Source organism: Gopherus evgoodei, chromosome 6 (assembly GCF_007399415.2).
Source record: "Gopherus evgoodei ecotype Sinaloan lineage chromosome 6, rGopEvg1_v1.p, whole genome shotgun sequence".
NCBI lineage: Eukaryota > Metazoa > Chordata > Testudines > Testudinidae > Gopherus > Gopherus evgoodei.
The window spans coordinates 68,322,436-68,342,227 of record NC_044327.1 but is presented as its reverse complement, the minus strand read 5'-3'; the positions used below and the strand labels follow the sequence as shown (position 1 = coordinate 68,342,227).

At 39.1% G+C, this 19,792-nt stretch overlaps 1 protein-coding gene across 7 annotated transcripts in view; it reads right to left on the bottom strand.

The window, feature by feature from the left end:
- The window catches only part of FBXL17 (F-box and leucine rich repeat protein 17), a 486,275-nt gene that overhangs the window by 292,207 nt on the left and 174,276 nt on the right, over positions 1-19,792 (bottom strand). For 6 of the 7 annotated variants that reach the window (XR_004000843.1, XM_030565826.1, XM_030565825.1 and 3 more), the window contains one exon: positions 9,889-10,019. Coding sequence is in view for 6 of the 7 variants with exons in the window: in XM_030565826.1 (XP_030421686.1) it covers positions 9,889-10,019 (131 nt within the window). In the remaining variant the exon portion in view is untranslated. Of the gene's footprint in view, positions 1-2,094; positions 2,171-9,888; positions 10,020-19,792 lie in introns of those variants that run through there. The other variant, XM_030565827.1, reaches the window with a different exon arrangement.

Here is a 19,792-nt window from a genome sequence, read left to right as displayed (position 1 = left end):
GCTGGGAGAGAGCAGACAGGGACTCCTGGAAGCCTTCAGGGGAACCGCCCTAAGGCAGGCCATTCAACAGCGTCACCACCAACTCGCCTATAAGGAGACAATGGCCCTGGTATACTGATCAGGTAGGATAGATTGGGGAAGCTCCAAGGTCGAGGTTGGTACCTCTATCCCCTACTCTTTTTGGGGTTACGGAATCTGAGACCATACGAAAGGGACTAGGGCAGTGGGAGCCAATAGTCTCATCCCCTTCAAACATAAGTGGACTGTATGACCCAATTTGTATCACAGTGACTCACATATACGCAGATGGGGTGCCCAAAGCATTTTTCAGTTTCCATACTGTAGGAGGTGCCTATCAGCAGCCAGAGAACTGTGACACCCTAATGCAAGGGTTGGGGCCCCTTCTGGACAGAATGTCCTGTTTGTCTACTGAATCAGGAAGAAGAGCCCTGAGTTTAAACTCAGTCTATTTACCCAAAGTCCTTTCTTTGGTCTCTGGAAAATCCAGTGTGTACTAGTATATGAAAGACTTCCCAAAGGGTGGTGCCTTTCTTGAAGTATTTACAACCTAAGTAATTCACCTTAATCAGCTTCCCGCGCCCCCACCCCCAACACACACAGTTTTTTGTTCCTGGGGGAGTTCTGGTAACCACACCCCTGGAGTTTCATACAAATCTCTGGCCCACAGCGATACATAAACTTAATACAATATGGTCCCCAAAGACATTGCAGAGGATTGCAATATCTATCATATATGTATTAATCGTTAAGTTGTATAACTTATTTTTTTAGTGGAGGAGTTTGAGCATTTTTTTAAATTTAGATGGTTGTAAACATCTTACGAATATGTAGACATAAAAATGCATAATAGCAAGGCACAAGAGAGATGATCTTTTAGACAGAGAAAGAAGAGAATGAATTCAGAATTAAGAACTGCCAGTATTTACCTATAGTAATTCATGACAACTGTCATACAGTACAAAGTATAGTTATTCTTCTGGAAGACTACTATATCCCCTAGCCCAAGTGATAGTAAATGATAGGAAGAAGAAGAATATCAATGCTCCTGAAGTACCTTTCCACTTCAGTCAGATTAAAGACATGAACACACATAATTTACTACTGTAGCTACCACCAGTAAACAGAGCGTACATTCTCTTTCTCATGTAAGACTATGGTGCAAGGAAGGCTATGTATATTTGAATTTAAAATGTGTTTTATTAAAATAATGCTTCAACATCAAGATGTAGTAACTTATACTTTCTGAAGGAACAGCTTTAGTTTAATTACACGTAATGGACAAATTTTAAAAATTACAAGACCATTTTTAGGCATTTAAGGTTGTATCTAGCATCTACTAATTCTACATTTTAGTAGACACCTTAGAGTAACAGCTTAGTTATTGTCTTAGTGCCTCATTTTCCACCACTGCCAATATCATTTTAGCTGAGCCCATCATTTGCAACTTTGGGAGCACTAGCAAAGTGAGCTAGTCAGCTGCTGACATCATTTTCAGCACTTTATCATCTAGCCCTGGTTGCAGCAAATGCAACTGACAGTCTGAAAAGAAGCCTTACCTCCACTCAGGCTCCCAAAGTTATTAACACTAGTTCAGATGAACCCGTGAGAGCACCAATGGGAAATTAAGTTATTTCCCTATTGTAGTTCTGGCTCTAATAACAATTGACTTTAGGTAATAACATGGTAATACCCCCAGTGCGCTATGACACTAGTTGGTTTTGCCTCTTCATATAGCACCAGCCAGTGTTATGTTACCAAACTCTTTTACAACTCTACTGATACACGATTATAATATTATTTGGTACCATCGACACAGGCAGGATCAAACAGTGTTCTAATTATAGTTGGGGCACTACTGTGTTGTAACAGTGTCCCCTAATATTGACAATTTTGTCATGCAGATCGGTCCTTATAATTAATGGCTTGCAAAAATGTATATGCAACTGCCCACAGTTTTCTTAGGAGAGAAGTATTAGACAGAACTAAAAACTTTATGTTTCAACACTTGATGGATTTACTTAAAATTCAGCTCTGCCGAGTTCTACCTCTTTGCTTGCAGTTTCAGCTGTATCTTTTTAGTGGCAACTCTTCTCATACCAACTGATTCTGTCTTCTCTTATACAGTGGAAAAAGTACAACATGCTCTTGGCTAAGAGAAACAAAGTTACACCAATTAAAATTATTTGCCTCAACTCTCTAGTAATGATATAAAAATAAAAACAAAACCTGTACTGTTCCCTCTCCACTCAAAACTGACGTTGATCACAGTAGACATAGACAGAGCATCTGAGGTGCAAACACTACCAGTACAGTGTTTTGGTATGAAAGGCAATTTGTACAGCCTGTAATACGCCAAAGATTTCATTGCCATTCATGGAGGGAAGAACAAAAATTGCTCAAGCCCTGTACCAAAAATTTGATTGAAAATTACATCTCTCCTTTCCAGAGCACCCGAGTTTAAGATAAACTAAAAGTTCTGTAAAACAAAATCTACTTTGTGTATGCTATATTTAGTACATAGTTTTGTTTCATTTGGATACCTTTTAAACTTCTCTAGATGAATTAAGTAATATTGAAATTGACATGAACTGCAATTCCAAGTGCACTGTGACATGACTTTTACAAAAGTATAATAGATTATCTGCTGCCTGATCCTTGATCATTTACAGGTACAATACATAGCACAAGTTCACAAAACCTTTCTTGGAAAATGACATACTATGGGGCACTCTGCAAACATTTGGTAAACCACCACTTGCTCAAATCCTCCATTAAATTTTATTTCCAAATGTCACTATTTTTATTGAATCAACTGAAATTTGATGTAAAAAGAAAGCAAGCAGAAAACATTGGGGTCCATAGAAATATTTAAATAAAATGTCAGAGCATGTTACAACACCTAAGGTGCACAGAGCTCTCCTGTTTTTATCTTCAGATTATAAAGTATGGGATACAAAATAAATTAATAATGTATAATGACCATTTTCCCCAAGTCTGTCTATTAATGGAATTGACAAGAGTTTTTTATTTCCTTCACATTTGAAACAGGTAATAAGGAATTCTTTCCACATTTTATTTTACTTAAGTGATACATATACTGTGCAAGTTCAGAGCAACTTTGAACACCTACTCAGGTATTCAACACATTTAGACTTTCCTAATAAGCCATTTTAAAATAAACTATTTTCAAGTTCCTATTTAGCCCTCAGCTTCTGACAGACTGGTTTATTTGTCATGACAAGAAACCTATTTTCTTTACATATTAAAACTAATTCAAAGTTATCTTAAGTGAACATATTTTTCCTGTAGGTAAAAATGAAAATGAATTTATTTCTCTATGCTTGCCTTGAAGACACAGGCTTCTTATGACAAAACAGCTTTAATAAAACATGAAAAACAATCAATAGATCTTGTGTGTTTCTGCATGTGGAGATGATTTACAGGGTATACGAGACATGAGAAAGTCTTGCACGCTTAAGGCTTAAATTCTTGAAAACAAGAAATACCACAGTTGCAGCATAATGGGAGATGGCACTGTGCAGCCAGGAGGAATTAACACTGTAGATGTACTGTTGCATTGCCACAGTACTAATGATTTCAGGTTAAGATACTTTGCATCTGAAATGCAGTTTTACAAACTTTGAATAACTTTTGCCAAAGAATCTGCAAATGCCCCCTACCCACCTCAACGGGTGGAGGAACTTTATGGGAGTGGTGGTGAAAGGCCCAGCAGTGAGGGAGCGAGATAGACACTCACTGAGGGACACCAGGTAACTCCTCTGGCACACATTGACCAGTTTGGGGAGAGGGATGTTGATTGGCCAGCATTCCTCAGCTCCCAGGATTTAACCTGGCACAGGGGCAATGGGGAGCATCTTTCAACTCCGTTCTAGCAGCCCACCTTACCCACCCCAAACTAGGAATGGGAATCTGGCCTCGCACATGCTACAGGTCTAGTCAATTTCCCATTTGGGGGTCAGGAAGGAACTTTTTCTCCCATGGGCCAGGGAGTTTTATGCCTTCCTTGCACACACTTTCGAGCCATAGTAGGTTAAGTAACAATGCACTTGGTACTTAATTGAGGTACTTGGTCAAGTTCTTAATTCATCACAACTTGCATATGGTTTCCTGTGCAGTTAAAATAATAAAATCAATTCACAGAGGTGAAAGACCTGGGATTTTGGTGATGGGGTAAGTAAGACTTTGTGGCTTTCATGGAGCTGAGGTCCCCACCCTTCTGCACACTTTGTTCCCCTTGCAGGGGTATGTGTGTTGGATTCAGAGGAAGTTGAATCCTGGGGGTGCAGGCTGAGAAGAGTCTACCACACAAGTTACACATAAGGTGTAACACCTACACTGGAACCAATTAAATGCCTGGCATAGGATTGTATGGGTCATGGGTAGGTAGTGCTCCTCCCTTGTGCCTGCCACTTAAAATTCATCCATGTGTCTGTCCTCATTTCACTGCGGTTCCACATCAAATGCTCAAAGGCATTTCATGGTTATTCACCTTTATACCTTAAAGCTGAACAAGAAGTCTAGTTTTTGTCAACCAGATTACATGCAACTTTACCAGTATGTTTGGTGTGCACGCTTTCAACACTTCCAGAGTTTCACTTTTAATGTTTTGTTTTACACAAACAAATCCAAATCCTCAAAGTGAAACTCAGTAAAAAACAGTAAAACTACCTGGTTTGATACAAAATTGATAAAACCCACCTACCTACCTCCAAAACAACAACAGACCCTGCCCTTGTCTGCATACTTGGTGTTGTCTTCTAGAGGCATCTTATAAGCCTCCATCCAAACACTTTAGGAAATTGTGATTGTTCCTTTTTTGAACTTCAGGGAATGGTCAGTTTTCCCTATTCTCAGCTCGAAAGGGCCATCAAACATGAAAGACCATTTCTTCTCCAGTCTACTAAGAGATAGTACAATAGTGAGACTGGGAAATGATCCTCTGGATCCCAGGACTCCAACCACAAAAAGCCCTTCTCTCAAGCTGAGACACTCCAGAAAGAAGCACAAGACAATAAGGATTCCTATTTTAGAACATGGCACAGTATAAGAGATCCCAGCCCCAGAAAGAGAAAAATCCAATACAAAGAAGTACGTTTTGAGGAGCAGTTCCCCTACTTCTAATTAGTGGTTAGACCTACTACAAGGATTAATATAACACTCATACTCCCAACGTGCACCACTTTTATTTTATCTGAAATAAACTCATTTCCCTTTTTCAGAAGGTGGTAAGTTATGAATTTCACACAGTTACAATATACTGTGTATTATACCTTCCAAGAACAATATTCTATCCATCTCCTGCTTTTCTAAAGCATACCACCAGGGCCGGCTCCAGGCACCAGCCGAGCAAGCTCGTGCTTGGGGAGGCAGATTCTAAGGGGTGGCATTCCGCCCAATCCTAGGGCAGCACAGCCGCTTTTTTTTTCTTTTTTTTTTTGCTGATCCAGCCGCCCTGTAGGGGGCGGCGGCGTGGAGGAGGGGAGCACCTTGTTGGGAGCCGGCTGCGCGCTCTGTCTGCCCCAGCCAGTGCCAGGTCTGTAGCAAGTCCGGCAGGGCAGCCCGTGTCCTTCCCTCCCTGTGGACCAGAGCGGTGCAGAGCCCTCCCGGCAGGCGGCGTGGCAGGAGGGATCGCGTGGCGAGTGCTCCACTGAAGCCCTGGCCGCCCTCCTTCTCTCTCCCCCCGCACTTCCTCTTCCCCTCCCTCCTGCTGCCCGGGGAATGTCTGCAGTGCAGGGAGTCCCCCTGAACCCATGCTCCGGCCGCCCCGCAGGTTTTTTTTTCCCCTGCTTTGCCGCTCTGGACGCGCCGCAGGTTTGTTTTTTTTTCCTGCTTTACCATTCCGGACGCGCCACGGGATTGTTGGGTTTTTTTGTTTGTTTGTTTTTTGCGTTTGGGGCAGCAAAAAAGCCAGAGCCAGCCCTGCATACCACTACATTCAAATATCAGATCTTTAGCTGGATCAGTAACTTGGAGCCATGAGACTTCAATTTGGGTGCAATTTTAGGATGCAATCTCTCCATAAATTGAGCTCATAAATATTTAGGTTTAAGAGGAGGTGGACAAGGAGAGAAGAACACAGATTCTGACAATTTCAAGGAAGAGGGTATGCATTCTAACCTGCGGGGGTCCTAGCACGCACATATGGTAAAGTGATAAACAATCATGTTGCACACAAGTATGGAGAATCCCCAGGTAGTCTATCTGGTCTGACTTTTGATCAGGTAAGGTAAAACTCGTGAAAGCCAATCCTCGGATGCTATGGAAAGGAGAAGGCAACACCAGATTTCTAAGGGTTGGGGAAAAAAGGTTCATCAAAACTATCTGGAATGGACCTTTGGTGGAGCTGGAGTACTGAAGACACCCTTCAGTTGAGACAGGAGATCCTGGCTGGAAGAAGCTGAAAAAGTGTTCTCTGTGTCTCCTCTTCACATGCCCCAGCAGGCCTGTGGGTGTAGAGGTGGGATGGCTTTCACACTCACTCTCTGGTTTATATTATATCAAGGCTGTTGGTGTCATTTGAGGTACGCACTGGAACAGCCCTGCCAGGCAGTTTGGGGTGGTTTATCCCAGCTAGATTTTATTTATGAAATAAAGTTGCAGGTTCTGCATTTAACCATACTATGGTTTCTGCATCTCATTGTTTCTGATTCCACATTAAAACAACCAAACAAACCAAATAATTAAAAGTGGCAGATTCCCTTTATAGGAGCCCCTATACTAATGTTGTTCATCAAATAGATTAATAATAGAGGAAATCTAAAATAATTTCTCAAATTACATAGGCTAGGGAGATAGTGGCATTTGTGACCATAGCATAATTTTCCAGCATCTCCCTCTGGCCAAGATACAGATAGCTACAGACAACAGAATAAGGGAGGATGTTCTCATGAAGCTTTTTAAAACAATTAATTTAGTGTGCCAGACAAATATATCAGAAAATGTGGTATCTCTAGCCTACATGCCATAGAAAAGTACCTTTACTACAAAACAGGATGTGAAATTGAAAAAAATTGTGTAATGTTATATTAAAACAAAAAAATATATTTATATATTTCAACTATCTTAGACGCTCCAAGAGAATACTATGGCAGAGGTTGTCAAAACTGACTAGGGGATTAAGACACACAACGCACAGTGCAATTAATGGGAGTTGTGCATAATAGCCTAGAAGCTTAATTTTAATCGTTGGGAGGAGTACTTCAGTATCAGCCTTTTTTTCATATGCTCATCTTACATTTAGTTTATGCTTATGTGCTAAGGTTAATGTCAAGTGATTGAATCATGATTCTGGAAAAATAAAAATATGTATTGACACTTCATCTTACTTATGGCATAGTTAAAATTAATTCACATGCAATGCAGCTGGTGAAAGCTTTCTATTGTCTGTGCCAACGGTTGTTAATTCTTCAATCAACACAAAAAGATTTGCTTTTAGATTAATTTAAATAGTCATTTTCTGTTTTGTATCACAATTACATACTGATGATGAAAAATTGCAGGTAAAGCATTAAGTATTTATGAACAGAAATCAATGCATAACAACAAAGAATTAATAGACAACAGTAGTCACCTGAAATGTTTAAATACAACAGCACATTTTTTCTGCCCTCTATGGAAAAGATGTTGAACTTGTAATTAAACTTGATGTGAAGAATTAGATTTATACCGATTTATTTAAAAGAAATACTTCTTAATCCTGCTAAATAGTATGTGTAAGCATGTAATTAAAAATAAAAAATGACTCTGTCCTTTAAGTTTACATTTTTCTTCTACAGTTTTCCTCTGTTATTCTAAAATTTTCCATTGAGACATTAAGATAAACTAACTTGACATTGTACAATGTCATTATATATAAGAACTATTACAATTAAATGCAATCAAATGGTCTGAAGTACAACAATATTAAGTGCCTGAGTTAACTCTAAAATGTTCTTGCTTGTGTGGGTTTAAGTCTATCATGGCATCTGTTATTTACTTCACTGTACAGTGCCTATGTACTGAAATCTACATTAAAAGAGGTCTCCTATTTTAGATCACTGAAACACATTCTTTAGCTATAATGTAAGAATGATAAATGGAGTGACAGCTGTGTATCTGATGAGTGAGAACTTTCAGCAGTCTATTCTTGAAACATCACAATACAGCTGGTGAGTCTGGTTCACAGATTCAATAGATCCTTTCCAAATGAAGGGGGAAAAAAACTATAGTATTGCTCTATTACAAGTAAAGCAGTATTTACATTTGAGGAGGAAATGCTCATTTCCTCTCCTATATGTTATTTTTCACAGGCTTCTTGTTCTGACCCAGTTCACTATCATCCTTTCTTCCCTTGAATTTTTTACATATACAGTCAAACAATTTTTAAATCTAAACTTCTATTGTTTCTACAATTTTATATTCTATATTTTATTCTAACACCACATTACTTTGTTTTCCTTTCCAGAAGGAAAAGGTTGGTCACTGATTGAATGTCCCAATTCATGTATCCACATTCACATCAGGAAGTATGTTACTACATGCATTGTCCCCATTTAATTATCAAGGGAATTAACTACTCAGCCTAACGATGACAGAATCTGAGGTATAATTGGTATGCATGTTAGTGGTCTATGATGGTACTGTACATCACAAACATATGTTAGGCATTGAAAAATAAAGACAAAGGGAGAGCAAGAAGACCTTTATCCAAAAAGGTTTTACCGATTTTTCCATAAAAATTCTAAACCAATATTGATTTGGTACTGGTGTGAATTAAAAAGAAAATATCAGTAAAATTTAATGAAGTTAAAAATAAATTTGTTGGGCATTTCAAGAAAAATCAAAAAACTAATTAAGATAGTCACCCAAATATACACCAAAAATCTTACTTCCCACACAATATGTTTTTATTTCAGGTATATTTTTTAATGGATAAAGAAAAAAAGATTGTAAGAAGAGGTTTAAAAATAAAATTGTGATTGTGGTCATAAAGAGATATATATTATAATTGTTAAACAATGTCTTTATGGTTATATGAAATGCACTATGAACAACCACTGTACTTTACGGATATCTCATGGCTTCTACTTAAAGCCTCTATTTTCAGCATTTATAATTTCTTTTGTAGAAATTCACTCGGAAGAATTTTTTGTTGCTTTTCACTTCCAAGGAGTGGCTTTGATATATTTTCTAATTGTTTTAAAGAACTTCCAATTTTTTAGTCTCATGTTTTAACAATATTTTCCACCCCATGTAAAGTGTAACTTAAATTTCCCATGAGGTTTTTCTTAATTTTAAATACAAGATTAGCTTACAGACAGAAGGAAACAGGAACAATAAAAGTTATAAAGTCATAGCTCAAGTTAATCTAAGGGTAATTATTACTGATGCACACTATTTTTTTGCCAAAAGCCTAGCAGTATTACAGTTCTCCAACTTTTAATACAAGTTCCACAAACTGAACCTACAAATAAATTATCATTCCTTACATACTTGTGTTTTTGTTTGGATTTTATGTGCCCATGATCAATGTTCAAATGCTGCACACCTGTTTGCAAAAGTATTGAAAACAGAAATTCTATATCTCAAGCAACCAAATTAAGGAGCACATTCTGACTTTATCTACAAGAAAAACTGAATAATGCCTCATTCATTTATAATGACCCACTCTCTATTGTTAAAAAAATATGACGGATGCACCAGAAAATAAGGGTCAGATGATTTACCCAACATAGACAGAGACATCAGTTTTTAGGATTTCTTTCCCTCCAAACTGGTATGAATCATCACTGACTACAATTATTCAATACAATGGGTTAATTTTGCTCTTCTGAGATTTACTGCTGTTATATGGTATAATTAAATTACCTGTCATTAATGATCCAGTTCAGACACAGATTGAGGGAGCTAAGGTTTTTGCATCTCTTCACTATTTCCATCACAGTTTCATTATCCAGTTCTGTGATATGACGTAGATCCAGGCTGGAAAGGTTTCTTAGCTATTGAGAGAAATACAATAAAGAGGAACGTGTCTGAAAATGTACTAATATTCAGTAAGTACTGACACATTCTGTTATAAAAGCTTTTACGCCTTTCTGGAATCATGTGCAATATAAGAGACAGGCAAGATGCATTGCAGTTAATGAAAAGCCCTTCTCACCTTTCTGTAGAAAGACTTTAGAATAGTCAGAAACATAATACAGACATCAGCATGAGACAACCAGATTTTTCTTTAATTTGAGAAGAGTTTATTACCGAAAATGTAATACAATTAATACTACAGAGTAACTGTTTGCTAGTATTGTTAAATAGTCTAATGCTGAATTATCCTCACAGATATTGGTCTTCAGTATTTTCAACCAAACGCATTCAAAATTAGACTCTCCAAAATGTTGAGATTGACTAAAAAATTGGGAGGGGGGAGGTTTGTGGGATAGGGTATTTGCCTTCTGTTTTTTAAGCCTTTTGAACAAACTTTAGGTCACATTTTCAAGCTTTTCTTTGCAACCACAAGTGCTAGAGACCCTTTTTTTTTTTTTTTTTTTTTTTAAAAGAGCTGGGATGCAAATATAATCACTTAATTCCAGTAGCCAAAGCTTTAAGAAAATATTGTGAGTCTCGTGATAAAAACGCAAGAGTTGGCAATACTGTATCTTGTTATATCTTTGGACTTGTCTACACAGTCTAGTAATACGCACTAAGGTTGTGTGGTTTTTAACATCCACTAAAGTGTTTTGCATTAACTGGTCCTTGTAGACCTGCCGTATCCTTCCTTCACTTAAGTGCACACTGAGTATATCCTTTTTTTTTTTTAATTTTTAGAGGGAAATGCTAAAAAATATTAAAAAATAGAAATACATCAGGTTAATGTTAAAAGTTACCCAGGCTGTATCAGGGAACAGTTAGTGCCTACGTTACTGAGCAGTAAAAATCAACATCCCCCCAAGCGTGCATCCCCTATCCCACCATGTGGACAAGCCCGTTTTCTGCTGAAGAGGCCTCTACTATCTGAAAGCTTCTCTCCATGTAGGTATTTACAGAGAGCAATCAAGACCACATAACCTTCACTTTGATCAACTTAATTTCTCTGACCTGTCACAGTTTTCATATGGAAATATGATTTTCATATTGAAAACTTCCCTTTAAATCAGAGCCCTCTTTCAAATTCATTGGGATAGAAGGATACCACTAAAACACTCAATCTTCCTATAAACAGTAGCCGTTACTATTACCATAGTAGTTAACTGAACCCTAATTAAAGTAGTCAGTCCTACATAAAAAATTGTGCTGTCTGTTTATTGTGTTCTCTCTCTCTCTCTCTCTCTCTCTCTCTCCCTCTCTCCCCTCCCGGAGCAGGCAGCTTCCAGCTCATTCTGGACAGAATGATCTTGTATAAACAGTACTATCTTATTATACCTAACAATCTAAAATACTACATCTTACAATTGTTATATCTGGAGAATTTAAACAAATATCTGTCCACCAGAGGAGGGCTACACAAAATTCAAAGGCACACAGAACACAATCCTGCCTTCCTGGGAGTAGCACAATATGACAAATGATATAGCCTGGATAACTTTAACATTAACCTGATGTATTCCCATTTAATATTTTTTCATCATTTCCCTGTAAAAATAAAAAAGGATGAACTCAGTATGCATGTAAGTGAAGGATGGATATAGTAGGAAGCATATTTTGAACTAATGTACTCAAGTTGCCACAAACTCCTCAGACAATGACTCTCAATCCTTTTCTTTCTAAATATACTTAGTCATAGTAACTTCTAATGTTTAAAAAAAAAGCAGTCTGAAATAATCTCAGGCATACTCTGGAACAAATAATTGCATTTAGGCAATGACTGACATTTTAATTAAATTTACCTTCTCTGTATGAAAGAATAGTAATCCTATTCAGTGATTTAAGTCACCACCAAGGATTTGATTAAGTAAAGGTTCACAACTGAGATCATATAAATTGTTCACTTCAGTAGTTAAACACTAAGTCAAGATATTTAAAAGAAACTGGGGACTTAGAATGCAGGTAATCTTTAGAACTAATGTAACCATGTTTTATTCCACAAGGTCTAACTTTCTCCAATTTAAAGTTTGAAAAGAAATTAAATAGATATATTGCCAACAAAACTCTGCTGAATAAGAGTTAAAGTCAGGGACCCAGTCCCCAAAAATGGGTTGGATGGAAGATATTTCCCCAGAGAGTGGGAAAAAGAATGCTACCACCATGTTGCAGAGCTGTTTTGCAGAGGTGACCATATTTCCCAAAGGCAAAACGGGACACCGCACAGGGCTGGCCTGAGCAGCTACCCTGAGTCCTTCTCCCCGCGTGGGGGGCAGGCAGTCCTTAGGCGAGCAGCAACACACATACTAGATAGGGTGACCATATTTCCCAAAGATTGGGGCTGGCATTGCTGCTCACCCAAGCCTGCCTGCCACCTGTGTGAGGCCCGATTCCCTTCATATTTGTGCAGTAAAACTGCAATGACTCTGCTGCTACTGGGACATGGATTCACCTCAACTCAATGGTTCGATTAGATAATCTGACACATTATTGGCCTTAGTAATAATTTTGGGAATAACAGGACTTGTGACAGCCCACTGAAGTCTTACTTACACTAGTCATGAATTTGGATGATAATCCTAATTAATGGTTCCCTTCAAAAATTTTCTGCAAGCAGTGCAACTGGAAAACTCAATGCCTCCATTTAGTCAATCAACGGCATGCACAAACAAATCATTACAATAATGTTTATATTTCAATCCAAATAAATGTACATCCTGCAGCAATATTAGAAAAGATGTTCTCATCCACTTATAACTGAAGAATGGATCTATACATTATGACAGACTGTTGCCTGATAATAGTTCGCTGCTGTTTTCTGAATAAATGTTTTTGCATGGAATCACTTCAAAGCCCAGAAAGACACAAGGTCTAAAGAATAATCAAACACACATACTCACCCTAGCTCTTCCCTATAGGAGGGCTGCTTATCACTGATGTACCAGCATCCCTCAATTATTAATATATTGATGTTTTCATATGGTGCTCATCATCACTGAATCTGGGTGCCTCACAACAGCTCTGCGAGGAAGACAACTATCCTCTTATCCCCACTTTACAGATGAGGAACTGAGACACAAAGATTGCCCAAGTTAACACATGGAGTATGTGGTGGAGAATTAAAGGCAGATCTCCAGAATCTCAGTCCATTACCTTAGCCACAAGACCATCCCATGAAGGGTGAGTGTCTAAGGGTAGGAAATGACTCTGTTCGGCAATTCAGCAGGGCATGTGCACCATACCACAATAACCAAATATCCACTCCTGGAGGTAATAAGGGACTACATATGACAAGACGTGAAGGCCAGCCAAAAGCACTCTTTTTTTCAAGCCCCATTATGTTTACTCACAGATAGCAACGTTGCTGGCTCTTTTTTTCTTCATGAGTTTTATTATTATTTATTGATTTACAGTGTCCAAGAAAGAGCACCACTTAAAGATAAAAAGACACAATGTCAGATTTTCACAGGTGCTGAAAACTTCAACAGCTCCCAATGTTACAGCTTCCACGGACTTAAACTGGAGATTTGGGTGATCAACACTTCTGAAAAATGAGGCCTATGATGCCTACTTCAAGTGGCTTACAAGTGGGGCACCAAGAGGACAGGGTCAACTCAGGGAAGGAAGGATAGAGGGTGTCATAAATCAGAATACACAATTTCTCAGTAAAGTCTTTTTGCTCTGGACCAGGGGTTCTCAAACTGAGGGTTGGGACTCCTCAGGGGGGCGCAAGGTTATTAAATAGGATGTTGCAAGAGGTCAGCCTCCGCCCCAAACCCCGCTTTGCCTTCAGCATTTATAATGGTGTTAAATATATAAAAACATGTTTTTAATTTATAAAGAGGGGGGGTCGCACTCAGAGATTTGCTATGTGAAAGGGGTCACCATTACAAAAGTTTGAGAACCACTGCTCTGGACGGAGAGATTCCCCAAAAATTGAGATTAAATTCTAGCTCGTGAAATCATTAACAAAATTGCCATTTAGTTCAATGAAGCCATGATGTCATCCCTTGTTTGCACAGTCACTCCACGGCCACTTAACATTTATAGTATGTCTACACAGCAACTAGATACCCGTGGCTAGCCCATGCCAGCTGACTCGGGCTCCTGGGGCTTGGGCTGTGGGACTGTTTCTTTGCTGTGTGGACTTCCAGGCTTGGATTGGAGCCTGAGCTCTGGGACTCATCCCACAGGTGGCTGGAATGGGCCAGCTGCTGGTTTTCCTTTGTTGTGTAGACATATCTTTAGAGATTACCACCACTCCACCATCCCATTCAACATTATACAATTCTGTCATCATTTCTTATTAATTGTCATATCCTCTTGTTCACAGGTAGCCTACTTGGTTCCCTGACCAGTGGAGAAGCTTAGACTTATATTTATCATTGTTATTACTATAAATATTCAATGTACACTTCCTCACAGATCTTAAGGGATCCATTTAGCTAGTACGAGTAGCTAGTTCCAGGCTCTTCAAGCATCATTTATTCCAAGCTACTTCACCATTACAATCTTTGGGGCACTTCAGGTGAGTGAACAGTCTGTAAGGACCAGAAGATGGGACACATCAAACACTCTATCGTTAGGGAACGTGTATATATTTTAGGATTGACTTGAGCCTCACTACCAGTTCTCACAGACAGACTAGAAGGAATATGAGCCATGGGTAAAATATTTAAAACGCTTCTAAATAACTTAAGAGCCAAAGTCTCAATGACCTTCAATGAGACTTAAGTGCCTAAATTCCTAAACTGCTTTGAAAATGGGATTTAGGTTTCTAGATGACTTACACACTTTGGAAAATTTTACCCTGTAATGATTCATTACCAAGACAGCTCACAACAGTCAAGGCGTATCTCTCCACCCCAGGACCAGCGCTAGTGTTTTTAGCGCCCTAGGCACACGGCCATTTCGCTGCCCCGCGCGCTGGTCCAGCGGCTCTGGTGGAGCTGCCGCAGTCGTGCCTGCGGAGAGGGTCCACTGGTTCACGGCTCTAGTGGAGCTGCCGCAGCCATGCCTGCGGGAGGTCCACCGGAGCCGCGGGAGCAGCAGACCGTCCACAGGAATGCCTACGACAGCTCCACTGGAGCCGCGGGACCAGGGGACCCTCCACAGGCACTACTGCGGCAGGTCCACCGGAGCCGCCTGCCGCCCCCCCCGGGCAAAATGTCACCGCCCAATAATCCTGATGCCCTAGGCGATTGCCTAGGCCGCCTAAATGGAAGCGCCGGCCCTGCTCCACCCTTTCTGTTCTGAGAACAGAGCTCTCTCTTATCCAACACCAATTTCTGACAATCCACAGCAAGACCTTATCTCATGTGCTCTCCTTCAACAGAATATGTAACTTGGACCTCTGACTTCAGGGACCCCACCTCAGCTGCTATAAATGATCCCTAGACCAGGATGTGAGAGCCACTGACAAATGGCAGTTGGAGTGCTTTTTATGGGTGCATCTGATGGTGCAGCAAAATTTCCTAGGATAGTCAGAAAGTTTATATCTATCCTTCTTCCTAGTGTGTTCTGGAGTTGGTTGCTATCAAACACTCACAGAATTCCCTTTTATTTCAAAACCATGTCAATGGTAAAAAATGAGGCTCAACTGGGATTTAACAGGAACTCAACCAAATTACATGAGAAGGTATCAGAGGCAGGTCCTTGAACCAACTAGTGACTCTTATCTATAATATGTAGTACAAGCACAATTGGCCAGAAGTAATTATTAGTCACCATGGGAGCAAAGACCACAAAGGAAACAAGTGTGAAATGTTTGGTCTAACAACATATACAACTGGGTCAAACTGAGGTGGATTTTTCTGGAAAGTGAGCATGATTTGGTCAGCATTCCTTTTACCTTAGGTATATCAGGGTGCCAATACTTCAGCTGTCACTAACCAGGAGCGGATGCAAATCTCATCAGTGACTCTCACTGGAAAGCCATACCACACAATCGTATTTGCTAAGGATGTCCTCGTTACAAATAAGCCAACCATTATGGACTGTTTGAGGCATGGGAGAACCCAATAATATACAGACATCAGTGGTGGGTCTGTTGACTTCATTAGAGCCTAGTTCAGCTGAGCTACAGTGGAGCCTTGCCGTTTCTTGACAATGGGTGATATACAAATGGAAAGGAAAGGCCATATCCCTCCTGATCTAACTTGTAAGCACTACATGGCAGTGGCCATTAGCTATTAGTGAATTGTGTTAAATATATTTCCTGCAATTTTTATCACTAATTAAATTAGAGTGTAGTGTATGCTCTTTTGTCGTGTGCTCATGGCATTCTCATTTGACTTTAAAGTATTTTGTAAAGCATAAGTGCCACAATGTTAAGCTCCCTGTAAGTCACTAATACTATAAATGTATGAATAATTGGTAATACAGTAGCACTGCTACTACTACTTAGCATTTATGTAGCATCTTTAGTTTGGGATCTCAAAGCACTTTATACTTGTAAAGACTCAAAAAACTCTATGAAGTGGATATAATTGCATTTTTACAGATTGGGAAACTGAGACACTGAATTACAGTGGATGATGTATTCACAGTCACACAGTAAAGACAGTAGGAAAGATGGGAATAGAATCCAAGGTTTCTGGCTCCCAGCCCTCTACTCCAACCACCATATATGCTGCAACACATTATAAAGACTTAGTAAGGAAAAGCTATATAGAATTCTCACAAACTGTGTTCAGTTTTCCTTTTGTGTTTCATGTTTTACAAACAGAAGAAAGAACCAAATAACTTTACAATAACTCACAGGGTAACAAGGGACACAATGGACTAAGGATATTGTAGGTTTTTAGTTGCACAAGGTTGCAGAATATCTTGCAAAACATTTATTTACATTTGTAGCTGAAATGTAGAAGAAGAAGAAAATAATTGTCCATGAAAGATTTAGAAATATTGTCTTGAATCTTTTAAATAATATAACCATGCTAGAATCTAGGAATTAGTTGTTTGAACTGTACTTTGAAGATCTGCATCTGAAATCTTTGTGCAAAGTATTGCATTGAAATTATTTCATTAATACACAAATATTAACTATAATACAAAAACAAATTCCCATTCCAAAATGGGACTTAGAAACCACTCCAGCACCAAGAGACACGATCATTTCACTATTTACATATTTGCTCTTAGAGCATAGAACATTAAAAACCCTTTCTAAACAGTTGGACTTTTGATCTGTCAGGCATGAATCTTGAGTGCCCTAAACATACCAGACTTTTAATCATGGTCAGAAACAGACAGTGCAGAAACAGAATATTCTATTAATTAAGTTTTGCATCTCAGCGCATGAGAATGAGTATAATTCTCCTCTGCCTTCTGACAGGCAGCAATACCCTCTTACTTTTAGGATGACTGTTCCTGCAATTAATCCCTCTTTTCTCCAACACTTACTTCCAAAGCTCAAAACTACCAGCAGCAGTCAAAGTGAAGCAGAAGCTGAGTTCTGCATTCCCCCCTTCCCCACCAAGAAACGAAACAACTTTCTCTTACTCTTTGGCTATTTCTACACTGCACACTACCGGTGGTGGCAGGTTGAACATGTGTTACTACACCTCAGTGAAAAACAGGCTGCATCTACACTACCTTATATAGCTACATATGTCAGTGGAAGGCTCTGGCTGGGGGGAGAGAGTGAGAAGGGGTCAGCAGGAGGAAGATAACAGAGGCTTTCCTTGCTGCCTTTCCCTGCAGAGCTTTTCCTGCTGCCAGGGTCTTTCGCTGCAGAGGAGAAAGCTCTGGCTGCTCCCCACTGCTGGAGCCTTTCCCCACCTGTAGTAGGGAAAGACTCCAGCACAGAGAAGCAGCAGGACATTATATTGCTAAAAATCACAGTGTAGATGGGGAGAAACTGCTTGGGTGAACAGAGAATCCTGTAGGGTACACACCCGTGAATTAAGGAGTGTCTGCTAACCTAACTAGTGCCTCACCATCGAAAGTGCTAAACATACTTGTGCTTGAGAGGTGTGTTGTGTATGTACTCTCAACACCACCAAAAGGCATGCGCAGTGTACACAAACCCTTTCTCTTGAAACAGAAAGAATGGTACAAATGGAAGAATTAAAAACATGAAAGTAAAAAGAAAAAGAGAAAGCTAGAAAAGAAGGAAATAGCTGTTAATTCAATTCAATTTACACATATATGCTGTACCACTTGCACTTTACTTTCTAGGTAAAACTTTGGTTGCAGGAATAGAACTCATCCTTCTTTTGTTCCCACTTTGGTTTAAGATATTTCTGACTCTTAAGCTGTAAATTAACTTTAAAAAAACAGGAAGACATACAAATTAGAACAAATGTTTAGCAATCTGAACTATACTAACACTAGTTCCACCTCCTTCTGAAAATCCAGTGGACGGGAACTGTTATATTAAGAAACAAATATCCAACAGATGATGTTCCTGTATTTTCAACAAATCAATCCTGGATTGAATATCAGTCCTAGAACCCAGTGCTGAAGTACAGTGACAGTCTGTACAAAATGAAGGGTATGGCAGATGAGGAAAAAGTGTTGTCCTTGACTCCGATGTTGAAACTAAAATGTGCCTTTGGGTTTAGAGACACACTTGTAAGGGGGGAAGTCAGGTTCTCAGCCCTATTAATTTGACAGTTTGCAGTCTAGTATGTAGTGTGTCTATGACCTACATTAGAAAGGGAAATGATGGGTAGAGCAGTGCAAAATGAACTCTTTAGACCACAGATGGTGTTGGAGGCAGGGCGTTCCAAAGACAGAGCTACAGTTCGTGTAAATACCTAATGGTTTTGAACTAAAATACAAATTTTCAAAACTTATCATAAAAAACTTTTTAGTTCGAGACTTTCCTTAAGTTTGTTAAAAAGGAGATTTCATGGATGTTAGAAACTTTGTCTTCTATCTCGACAAACAGTGCAATGCTGAAGTTACAGAGATTACAATTTCTTCCACTGTACATAATAGATTTAGGGTTGAAAAAACAACTAGATAAATTCATGGAGGATAGGTCCATCAATGGCTATTAGCCACAACAAGCAGGGATGGTGTCCTAAGCCTCTGTTTGCCAGAATGGGAATGGGAGACAAGGAATGGATCACTTGATGATTACCTGTTCTGTTCCTTCCCTCTGGGGCACCTGGCATTAGCCAGTGTCGGAAGACAGGATACTGGGCTTTGATCTGACCTAGTATCACCGCTCATGTTCTGGTGGAGATTGAAAATTTCCACCAAGGTCAGCCAGCCTCAAAAATTCCATGGAGAGCTGGGCAAAAGATTTTCAGCAAATAGTAAATTAATCAACGAATGCCATTTCAGAGCAACTAAAACTATTAGTTGAATTCCACCTTAATTTGCAAATAGTTTCAGATAAATAAAAAATGAGGAAGAAAAGTTTGAAAAAGTAAAAATGGTTTGTTTCCAGTTCATTTAGAAAATGTCAGTTCAGATTGACTCATCTTGTTTTGTTCAACATAAATGAAACTTTTTTCAGCAAGAAAAATGTAGAGGGGAAAAATTACTAAGTTTGAAAGAAGCAGATTTATTTTTTCCTTTGGGTATTGTGATTTGGCCAGCAAACTGAAAACCAATCAATTATTTGCTCTACTTCCAGGAGAATTCTTTCAAAATGTCATTAACACAGAGGTTAAGAAGTGTGTGAAAAAGAAAACCTTGGAAACTATGCCTTGTTTAGTGACTATTAGAATTTCTCTTTCAT